Source organism: Lycium ferocissimum, chromosome 9, assembly GCF_029784015.1.
Source record: "Lycium ferocissimum isolate CSIRO_LF1 chromosome 9, AGI_CSIRO_Lferr_CH_V1, whole genome shotgun sequence".
In the NCBI taxonomy this organism is placed as follows: Eukaryota; Viridiplantae; Streptophyta; class Magnoliopsida; order Solanales; family Solanaceae; genus Lycium; species Lycium ferocissimum.
Genome location: NC_081350.1, coordinates 67,144,490 through 67,169,099, shown reverse-complemented (window position 1 = coordinate 67,169,099; position 24,610 = coordinate 67,144,490). Strand labels below are relative to the sequence as shown.

General features: G+C 34.0%; 1 protein-coding gene across 3 annotated transcripts; it reads right to left on the bottom strand.

The window, feature by feature from the left end:
• Positions 1-10,760: 10,760 nt before the first annotated feature.
• On the bottom strand, positions 10,761-17,942 carry LOC132031504 (2-alkenal reductase (NADP(+)-dependent)-like). Of its 3 annotated transcripts, none has more exons than XM_059421500.1 (4): positions 17,728-17,942; positions 14,927-15,130; positions 13,012-13,189; positions 10,761-11,094 (listed from the first exon to the last, which is right to left on the bottom strand). In XM_059421500.1, exons 2-4 carry the CDS (start codon positions 15,083-15,085, stop codon positions 10,949-10,951), a joined length of 483 nt encoding a protein of 160 aa, XP_059277483.1. In that variant the 5' UTR covers positions 15,086-15,130; positions 17,728-17,942; the 3' UTR covers positions 10,761-10,948. The 3 variants fall into 3 exon arrangements, with proteins under 3 accessions (XP_059277483.1, XP_059277485.1, XP_059277484.1); XM_059421502.1 differs by lacking the exon at positions 17,728-17,942 and adding an exon at positions 15,359-15,627; XM_059421501.1 differs by lacking the exon at positions 17,728-17,942 and having other exon boundaries at positions 14,927-15,286.
• Between the last annotated feature and the right edge of the window lie 6,668 nt (positions 17,943-24,610).

Here is a 24,610-nt window from a genome sequence, read left to right as displayed (position 1 = left end):
CAGGCGAGTCAACAGGCGAAAAGGATGGTGGGATTGTCGCACTTGTTCTGTTCATGAGGAGGAGTGTTGAGGGTAATGGACAGGTTGGTGAGATTTCGAAGTCGCTCAATTTCACTTTGCATGTTGGCCATTTGTTGCATCAATTGGGCGATGAGTTCAGGGAGCATTCCTTCCCCTCCGAAGCCTCGGGTTCGTCTCTCGGAATCCGGTGATAAGTCCCAAGCCATTGTTCGAGATGCACCCGAATCATTCATGTTGTTGGATGCTCGTGCTTTTGATCTTGTGAAGTATGGGTGATCCGCCGGTTCGCGTTAGAGGGCATCAACACGAATCAACCTTTGGGGAAATAATCAAAATAAAAGAAAACCTTCAAAAATGAAGAAAACTACGTTAGTATAGTGCGAGTAATTGCTATTTTGATAAAATACTATTAACATAAACAATTAATGTTGAAAGAAACATATATCGCATAGCAAACAAATCACATAGCAAAAGAAAAATCATAGCGCGACCTATTATGCATGGGACCTCTTTTGTGCCAGAGGTAGGCCTAGCGAAGATCTGAAGGATAAAACATGCAATTATATGTCATCCCAACGTGCTATTAATTTAAGACCCCAAAAACATACATTGTTTGAAAATTTAAATCTTAGTTCAAAGTAATAAAGGAAATTACTACAACTAATACTTGACTTTCATGAGCTAATTAATATGAAGAAGGCCCTTCATCGTTCTTGAGCCTCTTGGTTGCTTGAATTGATTGATCGATCTTCCGGCGATTGGATAATGTATGACATAAAATCAAAACCCCTAGTTGTCTTGATACCTTCTTTGATGCAAGTTTCTAAAACTAGAAGTGTATCTAATTCTTGCATGCTTTGTTCGTAACTAAGTGATCTAGTTGCTTCCATTTCCTGTCTCCCTTTCCTTTTCCTCAAGTTGTGCATGGTGCTCGGATTTTAGACAAGATTTTTCTTGCGAATTGCTCGGAGTAAGATGTGTGCTTACTTCTCCATCCTTAACTCGTCCCCTCGAGCGAAGCCGGGTTTGATTGATCCTTCCAAAGTTAGCGGTCAACCACTCCAAATAGTTATCATCGCATCTATTTATATCCGTTTGGCTCAATTGAATTATCTCTCAAGTCTTTCATGGTCTCCCTCGATTTCCACATGCTTAGAACTTCAAACTTTGCAAAAGAATTTTCCCTCTTTGTAGTCGGCTCGATAATGATCCATGTCAACCACTAAGGGTATGTTTTGCTTCCTTCTAGATTGTCTTAAAACTCTCGGTGGGGCATAAGGGAATCCCAAAGTCCCATCAAAACTAAAAATGGTACGATCTTTGTACGAAACACCAAACCCTCGGATGGAAACCAACCGAACATCCATTGAATTGAATCATCGTTCAAACGTCTAAGAAGTCTTACCCACCCTCTACACAATTTGGCTTTTCAAATGATCTATTAGTCAAAATAGCACTTTTAAAAACGGAACATGTCCAAGAATGTGATTTTCTCCCGTCGGCTTTCGAAATGCTAGATTTCTGTCGACCTTTTGAAGATGTTCCATTAGCCAAATTTGTAAAAGCAAGTTGCATCCCTCAAAATGCTTGTATCCGTGCTTGCAACGTCCTAACGCTCGATAGATATCTTCGCCACGACCATAGGAACCACAAGTGTAGTATTTTCCTTCAATGCCACCAAATAGAGCTATCTTTTTATTACAGTTTTATTAATGAGTCGGGTGTGAATATCTCTTGTTGCCCGTTTTATTTTAGGGAACAAAATATAGTTCCCAAAAACACATAGCGAAATATAGCACCGTTTTTGTTTCCAAGAGTCATACGAAAAAAAATTCATCTTGATGATTGGTGAAACTTTGTTGATAGCCAAATCTATGATACAAGTAGTCAAATGGTATAATACATGTAGACCCTTGTAAACATTCTACGCCTTTACCCTTCCGAATCCGCTTCGTCAACAAATTCTTTTGGTAAGGTTCTTTTGGAATAATCATCTCGCAATTTTGCCATTTTTTCTTATGTAATAAAGTTGCATTTTCCACATAGCCACCTATTTCCTCTAACAATGGAGTCATTTCATTGTTGCCGAATCTAAACACGACTCTCTTCTCATCCCAAAACACTTGACATGCCGCCTCGATGATGTCTCTACATGGTTAAGATATCCATTAAAGACGGTAAGTGTCCAAGTGCTCCACGTATTTACCCTTTGTCCGTAGTCCCCCAAATCAATCCACCATGCCTTTAGTTAACCAAGGAGGGGTGCTCAAGAAAATGCCAAACCTTGGGTAAATATAGACCGACTCATGGTTACTCGTGTTCACAAATGGTTAGTTCTACCCACTACCCTTTCAAATAGCAATGGTCCACATAATAAACATGTTTATCCTTCAAAAAATGCACATAATGTGATAATCGTCAAAGGGTCATACACCCATTCGGACATTTGGACAAAGGTTGACTAATGGACTTAATATACCAAGGATATTAAGCCTCCTAAGTTTGCATGATGCATGTCCCTAAGGAGGGGTTTTGGTTGAGCTCTATCTTAGGCTGACTAAGAGTTGATTTCTTATGACACAAGGCTCCCTATCGACAACTTGGGAGTGGAAAGTCCAGTGTAATGTAAAAGAAAGCCGATCGACTAAATCCACAAGATCGATCCAATCTATAGGGTGTTTTAGTAGTGACATGCCGCTAAACCGGAAACCGCTTAAGTGTGTGAATTTGTGTGAATTTTTCAGGAGTGGAGGAAATATGAACGGAATGACAATTAAGAAAAGCAATAACACATTATTACATGAAAGACATTCACATAGAAGGAATAACTTAAGCAATAATTACAATATTACATCACATAAAAACAAATTTCACATAAGGAAAATGACTTAAGAAATAGCAACCAAACGTCAACAATTTAATTATACCTAAGTTTGTTATGGTTAGAACCTAAAATTCCTTAATGACAAGTTTTGTTATACCCCATTTTAACCGGGTCAAAGCAGAGTACAACATATTGGTGATTCCTAATTATTTGACTTAAGGAGTCGCCACCTAATTATTTTAATGGTGAATTAGGACACCTAATATTAACTAAGATAAAGTCAAACTAAACTCTATTTTTTAAGGTCTTACGAGCCTAATAAATTCTAGGTAAGGGTTCTAAATATCCTAATGGGAAGGTGTTAGGCATCCATTAGAATCCGTGAATTACGGTTACCGACCAAACTTAGGTTAATCAAAAAGGGTTAAAATATATTACTAAAATAGTTTAAAGAAAATAAAATGTCTATTATAACTAGGTGCGGATTAGCTTTTAAGATACGATAATGCTTAAAATTTGCTTACTTTAACTATATATTCTCAAATGAAATGAACGAAAAGTCATTGCAATTTTAAAAGGGAGATCCAAATTAATTAAAAAAAAAAAGCAAAGCTTTTGATTTTTAATGTATCAAAAGAGCGTGAAGGCATTTATTTCCAATTGAAGAAAATCACCAAATATTTAACTTGCTTGCAGGGTCTAAATAACTTTTGGACTTGAACTTGAAAAATAACTATAAGTGATTAATTTTTAGCAAAGCTCGATAACTTAATTTTAAAAAATGTGAGCACTTCATCTAATCATTTTTTTTATGTATGCATTTGAAACCATTGAAAAATCATGAAAACGTTTCAGTAGCATTTCAAATCATAAAAATCATTTTAAAATCATAAACCACTGAAAAATCATCTAATCATTTTTAAAATGAGAACTCGAGCCTACATTTACGTTTCAGTAGCATTTCAAACTCCAATCATAAAAACGTGGTCCTTCTAATTCAAAGACATATGCTCAAACCCCTAAAAAAATCAGTTATTGTGGTAAAAAATTATATCACATCTTCCTCTTTGCAAAGCTTATAGTGACAAGAAAAGAAAGCCACAAGTATAGACTTGAATGTTTCAAAGAAAACGTTGTAAATGTCATAAGTGACTCCAAAATAAGAAGAATAGAAAAAAGTTAACTACTAGTTTCTCCCTATGTCGACTACCCCATCTACTCTAAGTGTTCTAAGGTCAATGATCTTAAGATAACCAAATAAACGTATATAAGGAGACAAAAATTAATTGGTCCTGAGGCGAGCCTAAAAAAAATGACAATAGCCCCTCTCTTTGCTTCTGTTAGAATATTTTCACGAGGAGGGAAATGAATGAAGAGTAGACACGGATTCCAAATCGAGCAGCATGTTGAGTCTCAAAATGAGACTTCTTGTGGTAACGAGAGCCTTTTACGAAGACCCCGATTTGCTCCCAAGGGTACATGTAAAAAAGGAAAAATAAAGATTAGCACGCAATCCCAATTAACAATACATGGAGTATATATGTCATTGCAGCACATATATATGTATCAAAGAAAGTTCGAGTTAACAAATAATGCACTGAGCCTAGTTTAAAAGGCATCTTAGAGCTGTCACATATTAATTGAATCTAGGGATTAATATTCAATGATTGCTAATGAAATAAATGGACTTGGCTCACATAGAATTTGTGTCCAACAGATACTTCTATGCTCAAAACACAATGATTCTTAAGGACTTCAGTAGATAAAAATTAAAAGAAGCTGCAGCTTAAACTTACGACACAGCTCAGACATGTGAACTCAAGAATGCTAAATGAACATTTTTATTAGCCAAGACCAAAGTTGACTTATCTTTTCTGGAAAGAATAGAGGGAGTTAAAACTTACTGCTAATTAATAAGCAACATACAACTCAAATGACATTCTATTAAATTTCCAAAGATACAAGACCAAACTGATCCTAGATGTAGGCAGAACCACTACTTCTTGAAATCAAAATCTAACATCTTGGAATCCTAGTTCTGTTGTATCCTTCAAACAAACAAAACAAGCTACTACATCTGAAGCTAACAGAGAAATGGTATTTTTTAAAGGGGAAAAAAAGGGTACTCAACATTAACAAACTTAAAAGAGAATAAACCATAAACGATTGGAACTTAAGATTTCTAGAAGATTAGAGATTCTCTGCTCGATCTAGAACTGAGTCAACAAAGTAAGCAAGGTATTAAATACTTATGTGGTTTAGTCAAAAGTTTCATTCAGGGCTCTAGGTGAATGATGGAGAAATAACCAACACTTGGATTCAAAATTAACTTGACATGGACAGTGATTCATCCTAAAGGTTATCTAAGCCAAACATTCCTTTGGCTTAAACTCTAAAGGAACGACTAAACGAGAGATATTAGAATAGATATGAAACATGGATTTAGCTAGTTGAACTGTCAATAACCCTTGTTAAAACATTAAGACAGATCCTAGTAATTCAGGCCAAACAAGACTTACATTAACTGCTTCAGCATTATCAAACCAGAATGGAAATGAACTAAATCTAACAATGACCATAGTAGGGGAAAAACTGATATTGAATCAAGCAGGCAAGTCTAGAAGTTTAATGTATCGAAGTATAAACAAACAAGAGAAACAAATTCATGCTTTGCATACATGTTGCACTAATAGGTAAAACTAACTCCTAAACTTATAAAAAGAAACTCAGTCATGCCAAACTATTAATAGACTGTCAACAAGCAAATCAGACCTAGAATTCAAAAAAATATGAAAAGGTGAGGGAAACAAACTTAAGTAAGACTCTCCTTATCAATTCTATATTCAAAAGTGACTACTGTTTAACTGTATTTGCCCGAGACTTCTAAAAAAAAATCAGTTTGCTCCAAAACAAAATATTTTACAAGAAAACATAGGCAAACTTAAGAAAGTAATTTGATAAACTGATATTCGATTCATATAAACGACACACATAGCTTAATCTAATTACAAAGAGATAATAATACCCGTGACCAGAGATAATAATACTCCTGACCTCACAGAGACAACAGGCCATTGAGATCCCATCATGATTTACAACATCATTTAGACTGGTTTTATAGGATTTAAAACATATAACCTAGGAGTTTGTAGAATGCTCTTATACCATAATTAGCCTATTAGAGTGTTCCAGTGAACCTAAACCTAAATAGAGATACCTTACTCAGTTTTTCTAATTCAGTAAGCCCCCCCCCCCTCTTAGCAGAGAAAACAACCCTCATTTTATCAACATGATGACTCATAGCTCCCTCTTAGTTCTAGTTCTCAAACATACAGAATCAATTTGGTCACACAAATCACATTTTAGGCCATCATGATCATATACTGACTCCACTGAACCTTTTGCAAACAAGTTTGGACCTTTCAACCAAGAAATCATAACTTAGACAGGACTAAATTCAATATATGCATACTTAATTGGAGTAACAACATCATTAACGTACCAAACAGCTTATTTAACCAGATTTAAGTAGGCATTGTTAACTAAATATGATTTTATCATACTCTTCAAAGTAGGACACACATGTAAGCTAGTAACATAATTTTAAGGCTATCATTACTAGTTAATACTTGATGCACTTAATCAAACATATTTGACCCAGAACTTTAAACAGTAAGCATGCTGATTACTGAACTAAGCATATGGATATAGATTAACACTAAGCATGGATACCTAATCAAACATATAAGCAGGTTTGGTGCCTAATCTAAACTAACTATCAACAAACATCATGATTAATACACTAAACGAGCATAGGGTTACTACCGAACGCTTTCTTTATCACAAAGAGATACGACTGTAAAGAAATTAAACTAAGCTTAACTAACCACAGAAAATAACTCATATGAACATCAAATAGAGATCTTAAGCCATATTTTCAAGTGAAACACCGAGTATACTAAATGAGCACCAACCATTATCCAAAGATAAATGTAACTTCCTATTTTACGACATCGGACATAACTTCCTATTTTGCGACATCGGACATACAAACTTTAACACAACATCAACTCGAAACTAAAAGCACTTTAAACACACAAACAAAGAATCCAAACATACATCAAAAATCAAAGCGAACCAAAAAAAGTGGAAGGAAGGGATTGCACTGACCTTTTTCAAGTGAAGTGAACTGAGGCAGGGGCCTGCGGATTCGACGAACTCCGACCTCGAATTCAAGTAGTTTTTAGGAAGATAGCAGCAAGCAGGTAGAATTTTAGGAAGATAGCAGCAAGTAGGTAGAATTTTAGGAAGAGAAGAAAACAAGTCTTTGAAGGCTAGAGTCGGCCAGAATCTTCGTTCCCCCAAAATGAATGCTAGAGCTCCTATTTATAGCTGTGAACTAGGGTTTTCGGATTTCAAACCCTTTTTGGCTCCAAACGAAAATCGAAGAGTCTTTCAAGTCAAACTCCAATCTCTAAAGCTAATCTTCTCTCAGAAATTTTGAAAAGTATTTTGGTTTTTTGTGTTGACCCCATTAAAGAGGAGAGATGAGGGGGCTGTCATCTTACTCGAAAATGGAAAAACCATGCTTTACCATCGCTGATAGAGATGAAACGTTAGCCGAAGATGGGCTGGGGTTGCTGCCATAGAACATAAAAGGGGAGAAAAGGCTTTGAATCTAGCAGAAAAGCACGACCCTTATTCGAATTGAAAAGGCATACTCTGAACTCGACGGTGAAAAGGGGAGATTTGGTCCAAAACCAAGCAAGGAGACAAATGTCTCCTGCCATAGAGAAGACGAGGAAGGAGGCGCAAAATGGAAAAACATTAGGGTTTCATATACGGTGGAGGCTATTTTAGTCATTTCGGGTGATTAGGTAGGGACTGAATGGTATTTTCCTAATTAATTAGCCAATAAAGAGGAGACATGTGGCAGGGGCGTGTGGGGGGTGTGGGAGGGGTGTGCTGGTAGTATGGGAGGTGTGGTGGTAGTGTGTTTTTAACCATTTGGCGCAGACGTGGCGCTTGCGTGGCATCCACGTGGAAAAGTTGAATGGAATGGGATATGGGAATTGGGCTCTCCTTTGGGCTATTATTGACCAAATTAGGACCAGATTTTATGTAAATTTGGATTTCAAAAATTAAATGACGGACACTTTTTATTTAATTATATAGTAACGTGCGTTAAAAATATTACTTAATATATTTATTAGTACTCAAATAAATAAAATAAATGTGTATATGTATATATATATATATATATATATATATATATATATATAAGGTTTAAAAGTAAAGAAATGCTATCGTTCAATAAAATAAATGCCATGCGTTTTGCATAAGACGATAAATAGAAATGTTAAGAGTGACCATCGCGATTATAATATTAAGTGCTATCGTATGAATAATAATAATAATAATAATAATAATAATAATAATAATAATAATAATAATAATAATAATAATAATAATAATAATAATAATAATAATAATAATAATAATAATAATAATAATAATAATAATAATAATAATAATAATAATAATAATAATAATAATAATAATAATAATAATAATAATAATAATAATAATAATAATAATAATAATAATAATAATAATAATAATAATAATAATAATAATAATAATAATAATAATAATAATAATAATAATAATAATAATAATAATAATAATAATAATAATAATAATAATAATAATAATAATAATAATAATAATAATAATAATAATAATAATAATAATAATAATAATAATAATAATAATAATAATAATAATAATAATAATAATAATAATAATAATAATAATAATAATAATAATAATAATAATAATAATAATAATAATAATAATAATAATAATAATAATAATAATAATAATAATAATAATAATAATAATAATAATAATAATAATAATAATAATAATAATAATAATAATAATAATAATAATAATAATAATAATAATAATAATAATAATAATAATAATAATAATAATAATAATAATAATAATAATAATAATAATAATAATAATAATAATAATAATAATAATAATAATAATAATAATAATAATAATAATAATAATAATAATAATAATAATAATAATAATAATAATAATAATAATAATAATAATAATAATAATAATAATAATAATAATAATAATAATAATAATAATAATAATAATAATAATAATAATAATAATAATAATAATAATAATAATAATAATAATAATAATAATAATAATAATAATAATAATAATAATAATAATAATAATAATAATAATAATAATAATAATAATAATAATAATAATAATAATAATAATAATAATAATATATAAACGGCAAACTATAATATAATAACGCAATAGTTTGACTCATTTATTACTTAATTAATAAAAAATGATAACAATAATGAAACGATGACGGATATTTTATTAAGTATTTTCGGGTGATTTAATTAACGACGTGAGACCTCTAATTGGAGGACGTGTCATACCGTATTATATTAATAAAAAAGCAAGATAATGATTGTAGTAAAGTATAATAATAATAATAATAATAATAATAATAATAATATAATAATAATAATAATAATAATAATAATAATAATAATAATAATAATAATAATGATAACGATAATAACGGCAATGATAACAATAATAAACGATGACTATAGTTGGACAGTGGAAGACGACCATATTAATAGCAAGCTAATGATTGTAGTAAATAATAATAATAATAATAATAATAATAATAATAATAATAATAATAATAATAATAATAAACGGCAATGATAACTAACGGCAATGATCGATAATCGATGACTATTGTAAAAATATTAATAGCAAGCTAATGATTGTAGTAAAGTATACATAACTATTCTCAAGTTGTAAAAATATTAGAAGCGCAAATAAATATTTCGGAAGAAAGGCGGGATAAAATTGGGTGTCAACAAGTTTTACCTTTTTGTACATTAATAATGTAAGAACAAATTAACTTGTAGGGTTATAAAAGTCAATCAATAGTTAGAAGATATTTTCGTAGTCAAAGATTTAGCGAAAATTATTCGTGCTTTTAATATATGTAGATATAGATTATATATGTTGTACATTATATAATTGTGATGTAAGTGAATTGTGAAATAGTCCGAACAACAGAAGAGAACACAATCGCATATATCTTATTGATTGATTGATAAACCGATAACTGTTACATTCATACCAAACAAACCGATATCTTATTGGTTAAGTTAGCGAATTAATATTTTAAAATCGATAATGGATAAGCCAAGTCATTAAACACAAATATCCAACCAAATTGTCCGATAACCAACCCCTAGTCATGCCGCTTTTATTAACTGAGAAAGTATAAGTGAAGGAAGAAGATAATCCACGGGAAAACAATGTTAACAATTGATTTTATCCGAATAAATTATAAAACAGTTGAATTAATTTAATACAACAAGCACATCCCCAATCAAGGAAACAGTCTTTTATGGCCAATTATAAAATTTGAACGAAAGAAAATAACCTTTTAGAATCTTTTGTGTTATACTTAGACCTCATGTGCAAATTTATAGACCTCTTATATAAAGAACATAACACTTATAAAAACAAATTTGCAATGGACCACAAACCAATTGACCAATCTAGCTATGACATGATCGTTTTTATACTTAATTATACTGTCTCCGAACACGTGTATCTCATACTGATCAAGCAAACACAATATCTCTATTAAATCTGGAACCGAGTTTATTTAAAAGAACTGCCACATCAACTACCATGTAAACAATTACTAACTGGGAGCACTTTCGAGACCTTCAGCTACGTCTTCCACGTACAGAGCCTTACCAGCCTTTATTTGTGGATAAACATCATCGTCTTTTTGGTTTTGTAGTGACACTTAAAATCATCTAACTAGTTTCGTACAAGAATAAAGAGTCGGACTTCAATTATATTTAAACCTCTCTCTCCCTCCCAAAGTTAGTCAGCCCATGAGATCTACTCTATGTTAGAGTTAAATGAGATACCAAATTTTAGGCACTATTCGGATTCAACAAAGGGAAATACAAGGAACTTACCTTCTCTTTGGTTCCAGCACTACCAACAACATAGCAACCAAATCTTTGCAAATTGGCCAACAAGCTGACCAACTGCTCCAGAAGCAGCTGAAACAAAGACAGTTTCTCCCTTTTTGGGGGAGCACACCTCATAAAAACCAGCATATGCTGTCAATCCAGGCGTCCCTGCAAAACATTTCAGTAAAATTAATAAGCTGGTTTTCTCTCTGACCTATTTCACCTGTATGAAGATATATCCATTCATAAACACAAACTTTTGGTACAGGCTTCTACATACTTCGTAAGTATATTATTTATTTGTTTTTAAAGGGGAAGGATGGATATGAAATAAGGGAAGGGAATTCAGATGCACTCACAAGTATAAAACGAATTTAAGCACAATTACAACTACCAAATAGGGAGCTAACATAATATTTAAACATTTAGCCGTATTCAATTCCAGAAACGGCTGCAGTCCATTTTCCACTATTTCAAAACTTCAGTATGCATCCGTTTCATGAACTGATAAAGGGAATAGTTTATTCTACCTTTAGAAGCAGTGCAATTTTTTTCCACTTCAATAAATGTGCTTCACGACATGATCATACAACCCTCCTCACCTAGAGCCTGTTTGGATGGGCTTATTTTTTTACGAAATTACAGTGGAAATGCGAATAAATTATAAAAAAAATAAATTGGGTAGCCCAACTTATATTTTTTTGGCTTATAAGCTGCAAAAAATGAGTTGGGGTAGCCCAATTTATATTTTTTGGCTTATAAGCTTTAATAGCTTATGTTCGCTTTTAGATGATTTAAATAAAGTACCAATTATTTTTTTATTATTTTAAGATAAAACGACTTTAAATGATCACCAAATACTCAAAAAAAGCTGAAAACAACTTACGAGTAACTTATAAGCCAATCCAAACGGGCTCCTACTCATAAGGTACAGTAAGCATTCAATGAAAGAAACAGAGGTATGGTGTCAACTTTGCAATGATCAATTTGATGTAATAATGACCTTTCTTGTCGACTCACCAACTGATACATCAGATTCTTTTAAGACAACTTAAGGTTAATTGTGCAGGAACTATTGACTAGACATGTAAAAGCATGATGAACATTATAAAAATAAGAATAAGGAAAAAACGCAATAAAATCATGTATGCTATAAGTTAAAGTACATAACACGTTGTATCCCCCTTGATCTTCACATAAAGTAGATAATCAGAACTCAAACTAAACAAAATCGTAGATTCCAATGACTTAAGGTGCTTATCTTATTTTACTGGAATCAGCCGTTGTGTGGAATATGTCATTAAGATATATATATATATAACCGTGGTGTCCGGGCCAATTAAGATATACTCCCTCCGTTTCAATTTATGTGAACCCATTTGACTGGGCACGGAGTTTAAGAAAGAAGACAAGATTTTTAAACTTGTGGTCCTAAATGAGTCACATATATTTTATGTGGCTATAAATCACTGTATAAAAGTAAAATGCTTCCAAATATAGAAAGAGGTCATTTTTTTTGGCACGAACTAATAAAGAAATAAGTTCACATAAATTGAAACAGATGGAGTATATATCTTTTGGTTGATTAAGCCAAAAGCTGAAATACAAAATACAAATTGCAAGCACATGGTTTCGCCAAAGGAAAAACTCAGATTCGTGCTCATAACTGCTTCATGGAATAGAATGCAGCATCAAGAAAGACAGAGTGAAAATCGTCGTTATAAGTCTAAAACAGATTATGAAATGTAGCGGGATCAGTTCCGGCATTTTCAAGCAGCACCAGTGGCGGAGCCACAGCGTCGAAGACGGGTTCGGCCAAACCCACAAGCTTTTGTTCAAACCTTTTATTTGCCTTAAGAAATTCATGTAATATGTATAAATTAGTAATTTAGAACCCGTGTGAATCTTTAAAGGGTTTGAATTTAACCCACAACCCCCAAATTCTAGCTTTCGCCTCCGAAAGTAATAAAGATGATTTAATTTGTTATAAAAAGTTACTACTTGAAATTGCTAAACTATATTTACCCAGGTACAATAGATTCTTCATTCCTGTAAAGATTATATTGAGGGAATAATGTAACGCACCAAGGATTCCAGTATAGTAAGAAAGAGGCACATCCTTGTCATGAATTTTAAGCAGAGACTGAGTATCTGTTACAATACTATACTCCTCCCATCCAGTCATTCCCCAAACTAAGTCACCTTTCTGGAAGTTTGAATCAACAGATTCCAATACTTTAGCCACTCCTAATCCCGTGATAGGCTATATAACACAAAGGAAAAGTTATGAGAAACATTATCATAGGACAAACTGTTTGTTATTGATGCATTTGTCGGGAAACAATATTCCAGACGCGAGAACTAATAGGATAGATAATGATTAATATTTTCTGAATTATTTTGTTAGTCCAATAGAACTTCCCTGAGTGGATTAGGACTCTTGTTATTTCAGTTCTACAGGACTTGCTATTTCCAACTTGTTAGGACTCTTGCTACTATAGCCCTGTATTTAAGAGAGTTAACGTTATTAATAAAACGAGTTGGATTTTATCAAGTCATAGAGATTCGGTAATTCTCAAACAAGTTCTCAGGTTTGCAATTCCCTGAATGAATTGCAAAACTCAGCAATCATAGGCAGGTAAAGGAATAAGAACAAGGACTTAGACCTGCGTGTTGGGCCTGAGTTTTCAGTCAATTGTTCAGCGACTCGATCTAGAATTAGGGACCTTAATACTGTTAATGACAGATAGAGTCCTTTCCTTAACTCCTTCTATTTCATATTTCCAGTCAATCCATTCACAAACATCATACATAAGGAATAAACATTCAGTTGGGAGAATGAAGTTAACTTGCCCTTAACGTTTCTTAACATCTAAAAGGTTTTGTACAAAAAATGGAAAAAGAAATAATGTTAAATTTGGAACATTCGAGGTCTGCACAATTTACTTGGGGAATTCAAACTCACTTGCATTTATAGATAGTTAGATCGTATGTAGTTCACGAAATAAGTAGAAAGCTTATCTATAATTGTTTTAACCCAAAAATGTAGTAAAACTTTGTAATCTGTTTCAACAATAGCAAGAAAATGTCGGTAAGGGAGAGAGCATTTCACGTGAAAAGAAAAGTAAAGTTTATCCGTTTTGTTCGAAGGAGGAAGAAGAGCCAATTGAACACCGTACTAAATCCATTAGAAAAACCACAACCATTAAGAATGATAAAGTATATACTTGGATTAAAAAATGTATTCTGATGATTTAGTAAAAGTAATCAGTTTTACTGAACTAAATCAATGGGCATAAAAAGTTGATTTCTGATGCCATTTACCAAACACCAATTCTGATAAACAAATGGAATCAATGTCATATTGGTAAAATAATCCAAACCAATCGTACCCTCAAACTATTCAGCTCCCCTTTAAAAGGTTACACATCATTTTCAGTAAATACAATTAACTAACAATCCCAATGCAAACAAAAATCGCCAGAAAACATTTTTGTAATATAAACAGTCTTTAAGGGATTAAAATAACATTCCAAAACTTTTCAAACAAGAGCAACAAGAAAAAAGAGTTTTTTTGGTTTGGATTGTTTTACGCATCTTGATTAATAAACTAACATAAGTAGAAGAAGAAAGCCTAAACTATACCAGTAGGGGTTGTTTGGTAGCTGGTTTGAAGGTGAGTTATGCAGGTATTAAAACCTGCATAAGTATGCCATATTTGGCAGTTGGTCAGGAGGTAAGTTATTTATGTATTATTCTATGCATAACTGAAGGTGGAATAACTAATAGTACTATATTGAATAACAAAACTCCGCATACATAAATTCCCTCACAACTTACACATGTATTATTAACACATGCATATTTCTAACCAGCTACCAAACGACCCCTTATTACATGAAGGGAACCTAGGTCCCCTCCTTCCCCCATAAAAAAATATAAAGCTTTTTCAAATAAAACTAATTGATTAACAATCCCAAAGCAAATATGAAAGACTTACAGAGCCAGGAGTGAAGGACTCAATTATATAGCTACCCTCCTCAAGTTTCTTCATGCGAGTACGCATGTAAGGATCACATGACAAGTAAAGATTCTTCAAAAGCACACCATTACATCCTTCTCCAACACTCAGTTTAATGTTGGTTTTCTTGATTTCCATGTCAGATTCTTTAGGCTAGCCAGAGACATAGTGTTTTAGGATGACCTGTTTGTGAAATATTAAAGTTAATTTTTTGGAAGAATAAATATCATAGATATTTAGAAGATAATCTAGAAGGTTATATTGGAATATCTTAGATATTTAGTTTACTTTAAAAAAATCTAGATGCTCTAGAATCTTAGATATTTGTAGAAGAGGATAGAACTGGTGTCTAGATCTTTTAAATACGATCATGTCTAGAATCATCCCTACACAACTATAAATAGGGGTGACCTTAGTCATTTGTAACCAACCCCAATTGTAAGTCATTCAAGCCAATTCAAGAAAATTTTTCTTCCATAACCAAATTCTCCTTTTCATAGCTTCCTTTTCTTTAGTTGAATCTTCCGATCTTAGTTACGATCTTGGGCTAGCAGAAGGTTTCTCCGATTTACTTTTCTTCTGCTATATTTCTCTACATGGTATCAGAGCCATAGCCACAGGTTGGCTTCTGGATTTTATTTCAAGATCGGTTTAGTGGTAGATTCAACCGGTTTCTCTAAATGGATTTGAGTGCCTCGTTAACGGACTGGGACGGAGTTGTTGAATCGGTCCAATGTTACAAGGTATGGAAGACATGTATGGAGTCATACCTTGTGGGAGAGGATTTATGGGATGTTGTTAATGGTAGTTACACAAGTCCTCCTATTAACGGACCGAAAAATAGCAGTGCATACAAGAAGTGGAAGCAGATTAATGCGAATGCGGAGTTCATCCTAAAGAGGTCCATCTCACACAACTTGTTTGATCATATTATAAGGTGCAAATCAGCTCATGAAATATGGAGGACCCTTGATCGTTTGTTCAATAAGAAGGATGAAGCGCGACTAGAGATCTTGGAGAATGAATTGGCTAACACAACTCAAGGTAATCTATCTATTGCTGAGTACTTTTTGACGATTAAGAATTTATGTTCAGAGATCTCTTTATTAAACCCTGACGAGGCTATCTCTGAAGCACGAATGAGAAGAATTATCATTCGTGGTTTGAAGAAAGAATATATTCCTTTTGTTACATCAATTCAAGGATGGGCTCAACAACCATCCTTGGAGGAGTTTGAGAATTTGTTGTCATCACAGGAGCTACTAGCCAAACAGATGGCTAGTATGTCTATCAAAGAAGGGGAAGTAAATGCTCTTGTTGCTAACAAGAGGAATTTTAAAGAAATACAAGAGCGAAGTGGCTCAAGAGAGATGACACATTCTCAATTCCATGAGGGTTCAAGCTCACCAAGACAGAAGGAAGAGTATTCTAATAACAATAAGAAGACTATTAAATGTTATCGATGTGGTGAAGTAGGACATATAAAAATATTTTGCCAAGCCAAGGAAAGCAACATGGTTCAAACTGAGAGAGCTCCTAAAGAAGAAGACTAGGGAAGGTGCTTCGTAGCTGAGACTCGAGTAGTAGATGCCTTGGCTTCTCTCAATTTCGAAAGAGGCTGGATTATGGATTCAGGATACGAGCACTATCTCACTGAAGATGAATCTAAATTTTTCAACTTCCAAGAAAACAATAGTTGTGATGTCATTGTGACAGCAGATAATACGGTCCATCACGTGGAGAAGGAAGACACTGGTGTCATCAACAAGAAGCAAGAAAATTCTAAAGATGTCTAGACTAGTGACGTGGTAGCTGCTATCGAGAAAATCAATGAAGCAGATCCTGAAGCTGGTCATAAAAGTCTGGACGCGAGGGATGTTGAAGTAGAACTTGAGCAGGCAGTGTCTGAAACTATAAATGGCAATGGTGACCATTCCGAAGAAAGCATTAAGGGAATTGTAGTGGAAGTTGAAGTCTCTGGTCAAATTATCTGCCATATCAGAGTCAATCACTACCTCAGATCAAATAAATGAAGAGGTTGACCTTGAAGGCTCAATTTCATATGGAGAGACAGATAATATGGTTCTCGGATGCTCTGAAACTGACAACCAGTTCATTGAGGAGATAAAAAGGAATCGTGATGATCTACGGTAGTCGAGTCTTCACGGGAAATTAATGGTCGTATCGTCACCGACTCGGTGTGCTTCTCCAAATAACACAATTGTCAAGGAGCTAAGAGAAAGGCCAAGTCTGGAAACTCAAGAATGTGAAACTCAGCATGAAGATGATTCACGTGGTTCGCAAAGGGCAAAAAGAAATATTGTCAGGTTTGACCATAACAGAGATGAAAATTTTATCAAGACGTATTCATGTTTCTTTGGAGGCCCAATTATTAGCGAAAAATCATCATCATTTGAAGAAGGAAGAAGTGTCGAGAAAATGTTGTTGAGATCTTCACCATGGCACGCTCAAAAGCTTCGTTTGAATTCTTCCACGAAAAGTTCAGGATAGCTTCCAAAAAATTACTTTAAGGGGGAGTGTGAAATATTAAAGTTAATTTTTTGGAAGAATAAATATCATAGATATCTACAAGATAATCTAGAAGGTTATATTGGAATATCTTAGATATTTAGTTTACTTAAGAAAATCTAGATGCTTTCTGTAATCTTAGATATTTGTAGAAGAGGATAGAATTGTCTAGATCCTTTTAAATAGGATCATGTCTAGAATCATCCCTACACAACTATAAATAGGGGTGACCTTAGTCATTTGTAACCAACCCCAATTGTAAGTCATTCAAGCCAATTCAAGAAAGTCTTTCTTCCATAACCAAATTCTCCTTTTCATAGCTTCCTCTTCTTTAGTTGAATCTTCCGATCTTAGTTACGATCTTAGGCTAGCAGAAGGTTTCTCCGATTTACTTTTCTTCTGCTATATTTCTCTACACTATTTGTTGCTCACTTCTTCTTCTCCCATTTTTTTTATTGTGTTTAATGTGAATGAGGGTTTAAGTGAGTGTACGAGGTTCGTATATATAGAAAGAGAGAAAGAGATAGAAGGGTGGCAAAATGGGATTTGGCTTCCCTCCAGTAGTTCATCAGTCCATTTTGTTCAGTGGGCTCTTAAATTTAATACACTTGTCCCTTTAGCAAATAAGTGGTCCAGATTAATTCACTTAACACACATAACTTAACCCAGGTCAAATCTTCTTTAATCTCTCCGCTCGAGTGTCAGACAAGAACCTATTACCCCGCAAAACTTGCAAGTAATCTTACAACTAACCAAAACAAAAGTGGCGTCTTCCTTGAATTGCTTGGTGAAATTAGCTGTTTAAGTTATTTCGTTGGAGGGTGGTCAGTATGGAAAAATGGAGGTCGAGCTGTCCTGAGGTTGCCATCGACAGTAAGAACTAGGGAGGACCCTGCAAATTCATTTAGTTTTTTAGTTCTCAGTAGTTTATTCATATATTTCAAGTGGGTTTTGATTTATTACCTAGAGATTTTCAATTCAGCACATAGAATTGAAAGCGAGTACAGTTCATAAGGGCTGCACTTTGATTGAGATTTTGATAATGGAGTACTATAAATTTTACCAACGAGTACAGTGCGCATTAACATTGTTCGTTCTCTCCTGTTTGAGAAATTTGGAAGGAAAGAAAAGGAGTTTTACACTTAATTGGTTGTGGAGAAGAGACACGGAAACAGACTGAACTATTAATCAGAGTTAAGTTATGTGTGTTAAGTGAATTAATCTGGACCACTTATTTGCTAAAGGGACACGTGTATTAAATTTAAAGAGCCTGCTGGACGAAATGGACCGATAGACTACTGGAGGGGAGCCGAGTTCGGCAAAATATAACCGATGGTGTAGGCGATATTTTGAAAGAAAATCGTGTTTCAACATTGATGATGTTGGTGTTTTCACATGTGTGTAGATGGACTTTTTCTCCATTTGCTCTCTGCTAAGCTGAGAAATAACTGTCAACTTTACTGGAGTCCGACTAATCAGAATATGCGCCGTGTTGGATTCATTTGGGAAAAGCACTTCCTTCTAAGGATATTTTTAAACCCAATACTCGAACCCATAACTCCGATTAAGGGAGGAGGAGCCCACCGTACTACATCCTTTGGTAGTACTTTCTTTACTATTTTCTTTCTTTTTTTTCTTTAGTTCTTTTTCCTTAATATTAAAAATATAGGAAAATCTAAAACAAATAATCAAAAGATAAATTACCCCTTAAATAGACTAAGGGTGCGTTCTGTATGAAGGGAAATATTTTCTTTGAAAATATTTTTCAGTAAAATAAGTGTATATCTTAGTTATTTTTTTGGGTTCAGTACATAAACAAAAAGCATTATGATAAAAATATTTGTATATAATCTAGCTAAATATCATGGGGTGGAGTGTGTGGGGGTGAAGGATGGGATGGGTCGTGGATGGTGGGGGTGAAGATGAGGTGTATTTGAGGATGTAGAAGAGATAATCAATATGAAATGTCATTTGTGGACCTGTTTTTGCTACTTCCATTGGAAGTCATTTTTTCTGATGTAACTGTAGACATCGAAATTTTGTGGGACTCTACAAGATGAGTCCAACCTCTGTTAGGATTTCTTGGAGGCTACTCTATCCTAAACCCTAGTTCACGCCTATATAAGGGACACAATCCCTAAGAAAAGGCATCTCGAAAATCCCACAAACTCTGGGATATTCATAAAGAGGTCAAGGCATCAAATACTGCCTTTCTCAAAGCTTGCTCGGTGTTCTTGGAGATCAAATACATCACAAGAAGGCCTTCCTACATTCGAGAAATATGCTACTAACGGCCCTCGAATTACGAAGAAATATTAGGAGAGAAGAATCAAGGAAATAAACAAATTTGTACCCAGAATATTCATCAATAAAATATTTATTTTTTCATATTTTGTTTGTGATTACAATTTATTTTCCACATATTTAAATTTGTTGCAAACAGTAACATGGCATAGGCAACTTTTTCAAAGAAAATTGTGGTTGATATTTATTGTCCTACGGTTGTCTAATGATGTTGGTGTTTTCACACTTTGGACTTGTGGAGAAGAAGGGTTTATCCCCTCTTAGGCTGTGCAGAGAAGCAAACTTTCTACTTTTGTTACTTTCTTTATTTTCTTTTTATTTTTTTTTATTTTGGTTCTTTTTCCTTACTATTATAAAAATATAAAATTCGACAACAACAAAAAACAACAACATATCCTACAAATATGATTTAGAAAAATATGATGTACGCAGACCATACCCTTATCTTTTATGAGGTAGAGATGTTTCTGATAGACCTTCGGCCCAAAATAGATTACGACAACAAAATAGCAAGATACAAAACAAATGCAGCAACAAATAGTATAATACACATTGAAGAATAAGATTCAAAAGAGAATTTGAAATGACGAAAACTGCTGCACACAAAAACTATCCAAATAATAACAGAAAAACTCTGCAAACAAATTGGATTATTTGTAATTTATTGTGCAAAGATATAAATATACATTCTATATGTCACACCCCGACGAGGGGCATGGCGACACCTAACCCTAGTGACTGAGTACCACCTGACGTATACCAGCATAAACATAGAACAGTTATCCTGACCCATAATAATACTCAATTTTAACATGAGACGATACATGCACACACAAAGGCCTAGTACAATAGAAGACACATGCATGACCATACATATATACATACGCAAGCCAACGAGGCTGCTAAAAGTGTCCTCATAATAACATGTAGCCGGCAAGGCTATGAAATGAGCATCATCATCAAACTAGAACCATGCATGACATTGACATATACTATACTGTCTATGAGCCTCTAGGAGTACATACGTGTGACATACTAGACGGGACAGAGGCCCGTCGTACCCAAAAGACATATGTACATAACATGTGGACATAAGATATACCAAAAGGAGAAAGTCCGGCACAATGGCACTTGCTAACGACCCCGAACGATAGTCCCCTCTTGGAATGGTCCCTCGCTCTGTCTCTCGGGACTGCAAAGACGAAATGCAGCCGTCCCGTGGAATGGGAAGGTCGGTACGGATAAAAGTGCGGTATGTAAGGCAGGAATGTAAAGCATATGTAAGACATAAGAGTAAACATAAGCATAAGAGGATGGTAGTAGCCTGTGACATCCGGAGAACGTGCAATATGCAATGCAAGAGTTTTGAAAATCATATGCAAGTATATACATATAATATATATCATGTCGTCATCTTGTCAATCATCATCCCGCGTCAGGGGTGACATCATAACATGTCCACTGTAGTGGTGTGCACATCTACGTGTCTGCCCTGCCGACTATAGCGCGGCGCGGTGTAGTAAAATAGTGCAATACATATCTATATATATATATATATATATATATATATATATATATATATATATATATATATATATATATATATATATATATATATATATATAATGCATGAGGAACCAATGAACTAATATCGGGCCTTTCAGAGTGACGTAAGGTCGGTAACCTCCAAATGAATTATGAAATTAGTATCGAATCCAAAGAAATAACTTAAGATTGATAAACATGATAATAATTCAAGAATCATCGAAGAAGTACATCAAACTAACTGGGAAACAAGTAAGTAATCCAATAAAGAACATCTATAAGAAGTGATACAGTGAAACCTCTCTATAATGGCAGCATTTTTTCAAAAATTTCATGGCTGCTTTAGTGAGGTGCTGCTATGTATGTATACTGGCATTTGATGTTTAGATTTCATTTAGCTTTTATAAACAAAACTACACAATTTTTTTTTTTTTTTACTTTTTATGCTAAAATAAACGAAACCAAAAATACTTGTTAATTTTAAAATCCCAATTGATTTGCATATTTCATTAATTAAAAATTGAAAAGACTAATAAATTACTAAGAAATCCATAACTAGTTATACCATACCGATAAAGAATTAAAATCTAAGGAACATATGCATTTAAAATTAATTGAAAATTTAAATTTTCAAGTTTGATGTAAGAATTCTAAAATTGTAGATTGTTTCATAAATTCCAGTCTCTTAGTAATAATACAACGTTTGAACTGACGAAGATTTTTGTTTAAACTTTCAGCAAAAGGGAATTCAATAGCTTTCCCTTGAAGGTTGTCTAAGAATTTAATAGTATAATTGAAGATTTTTAGATATTCGTACTTGAAATTTACTATGTACATGACATTAGTGATGATTATCATAAATATTTTAATATTTTATTTTATAGATAATATTATTTCTTACAAAATATTATTACACAATATTTGAGTGTGGCTATTATAGAGAGGTAGTTTTATAAAGAGTGTACCTCTACAATGAATGCCATTACTGTTATAGGCATAATACTGTTATAGAGAAGTAAAATATAACATAAAAAATCGATTCCGGAGAAAATCAGGCCGTTATAGTGAAATGCTGTTATAACGAATGGAAATTATAGAGAGGTTTGACTGTATATGATTGGAGTGAATTCTTATGGAAAGCTGATGTTCATATTCTAGCTCGATTCATGCCAAAGAAAGAGGGAAACAAATACCTTACATACCTTATTTGTCGAGCCGTCACCTCGAACGAATCCTTATTCCGATGCTCGCCCTTCACCCGTACCTATATTGAAAAGTACATCCTTAGTCATACTCCACTATGTTCGTATATCAACTTATATATCGAAGGATGATTGAGTTACATAAATTGTGCAACATTTCCACTGCTTCTACTACAATCCCAGGATTGCATTTCCACTGCTTCTACTACAATCCCAGGATTGTAACAACGACAACAACGAACTCAATATATAAACAATATAAATCTAATTCCTCATCTTTACCATTCAATCAACAACATCTATATAGGATTATTCCGTCTGTCTCTCAATTCAACTAAGTATGTTATAATCTAACGAATATAATCCCGAATCAACATAATTCTATGAATATAACGAGGGAATCTCACCTTATTAACTTTCAATTGATCCTTGATGGCTTCAAACCCAAAATTCTGCCATCTTTCACCTTGCTTCCCAATAATTACGACAATACGATGTTGCCACTAGCTTCCCGAGCCTAGATTACATAACCTCCTTATGATTTCTTAGTTTTAATGATAAGGAATGTTGGGAGAGGTGTGCCTGATGTTTCTGGATCTCTAAGGGTGTAAGAATGGGGTGTAAATGGGTGGAGGGAGCTATTTATAGTGTGGGAGGTTAGTTTTCACCGCCTCACCATTTTCCCTTCGCGATCATGAGGGCCTTGGCTCACGAACGTGAAGGAATATATTACCTTTGCCTTCGTGAACGTGAGACTCTGATTTACGAGGGCAAAGGCCGTTTTGGCCAGTTTCGCCAAAATGCTTGTTTTTCATTCGTTCGACATCCAGTCCTCCCGATACTTCTCATACATGCCTTTAACTACTAAATATACTTAAGAAAGGTCTTATGCCTTGGGTCTAAGGTCGTCTATCCCGAACACAACTTAGAGTATTAGCATACAAACCTTGACGAACTTCTTTTTCGATAGCCCAAACAACTTTCAAACTTGTCGAGTCGGGCTTAATGATTCCTTTAGCCACTTTACACCGTATGGATCATTGGGAGGCCTTACCTTTACTCATACTGGGAGGTCTATATCGCGATACGACGCCGTGCAGATGTACAGGGTGAAACATCCTTCCGCCCTTAAGAACATTCGTCCTCGAATGTTAAAAGTTTCTCCTGGAATGGGATTGTTTAGAGTCCAATATGTTTACAATATACTTGACATTATGCGGAAATGTAATGACCCATTTGGTCATTATTGCATTTCTGACCCTTTTGGTCCTTTCCCGAGCTTGGTTAGCTCCCTTTTGACTCGAGGGGACCGTTGACACGCTTCCTGAGGTGTTTAGATTTGATTCGGGCGACTTTTTAAAAAAAAATTTAGGCTTAAAGCGAAAAAGACTTAAAGTTGACTTTTGGGTAGACGGACCTTTTTCAAAAATTCATCAATTTCAAGATGTCCGGATGGTCGTTTAAAACTTGTGTGTATATTTAATTCGGTTTCCAATGCACTTGGATGCATTTTAGGACTTGGATTAGGAAGTTAGAAATGAGGTATCGGGGGTTGACTCAATCAACGAGACCTCCATTGGAAATTTCAAGGCCATGAGTGTATTCGTAGCGTGTTTTTTTTTATGTGGATCTGTGTATGTGGTTTGTGAGCAAATGGCCTCGAGAGCTGGTCGGTATTTTGGTTGAGACTTGGAAAAATATTTAGGATTCTGGTACCTGGTGTCTGCCAAAGCGACACCAGTGCCGTCCCAGAGGCACCGCCGTAGCGATGGGATGACCACTCTTGTTTTGCCCAGACCGTCCCGATAGTCTGAGGGGACGCCGAGACGGTGGCACCATGGCAGTCCCAATGCCGCCGTGACAGTATCGGTCCTGTTAATTTTTCATTAAGTGTGTATTAAAAAGCCCTTAGTCTACCATTTATCACCATTACGAAATTTGAGCTCTTGGGTGCTGTGCTAGAGGATTCTTGGGGGAAATTCTTGGTGGTAAGTTCTGCTAATCTCCTTACTAATTCATTACTCCTAATCATCTTAGAATTCCTCTTTCCTTATTAGTTCCTTAGTAATGGAAGATAAAAGTG

Bases quoted from the DNA above. Each gene is read 5' to 3' on its own strand.
- LOC132031504 (XM_059421500.1), bottom strand. From the start codon at position 15,085: ATGGAAATCAAGAAAACCAACATTAAACTGAGTGTTGGAGAAGGATGT. The intron at 13,190-14,926 runs GTAAGTCTTTCA...TGTGTTATATAG, and splicing joins AGTCCTTCACTCCTGGCTCT to CCTATCACGGGATTAGGAGT. The intron at 11,095-13,011 runs GTGCGTTACATT...AATGTTTTGCAG, and splicing joins TTACTATACTGGAATCCTTG to GGACGCCTGGATTGACAGCA.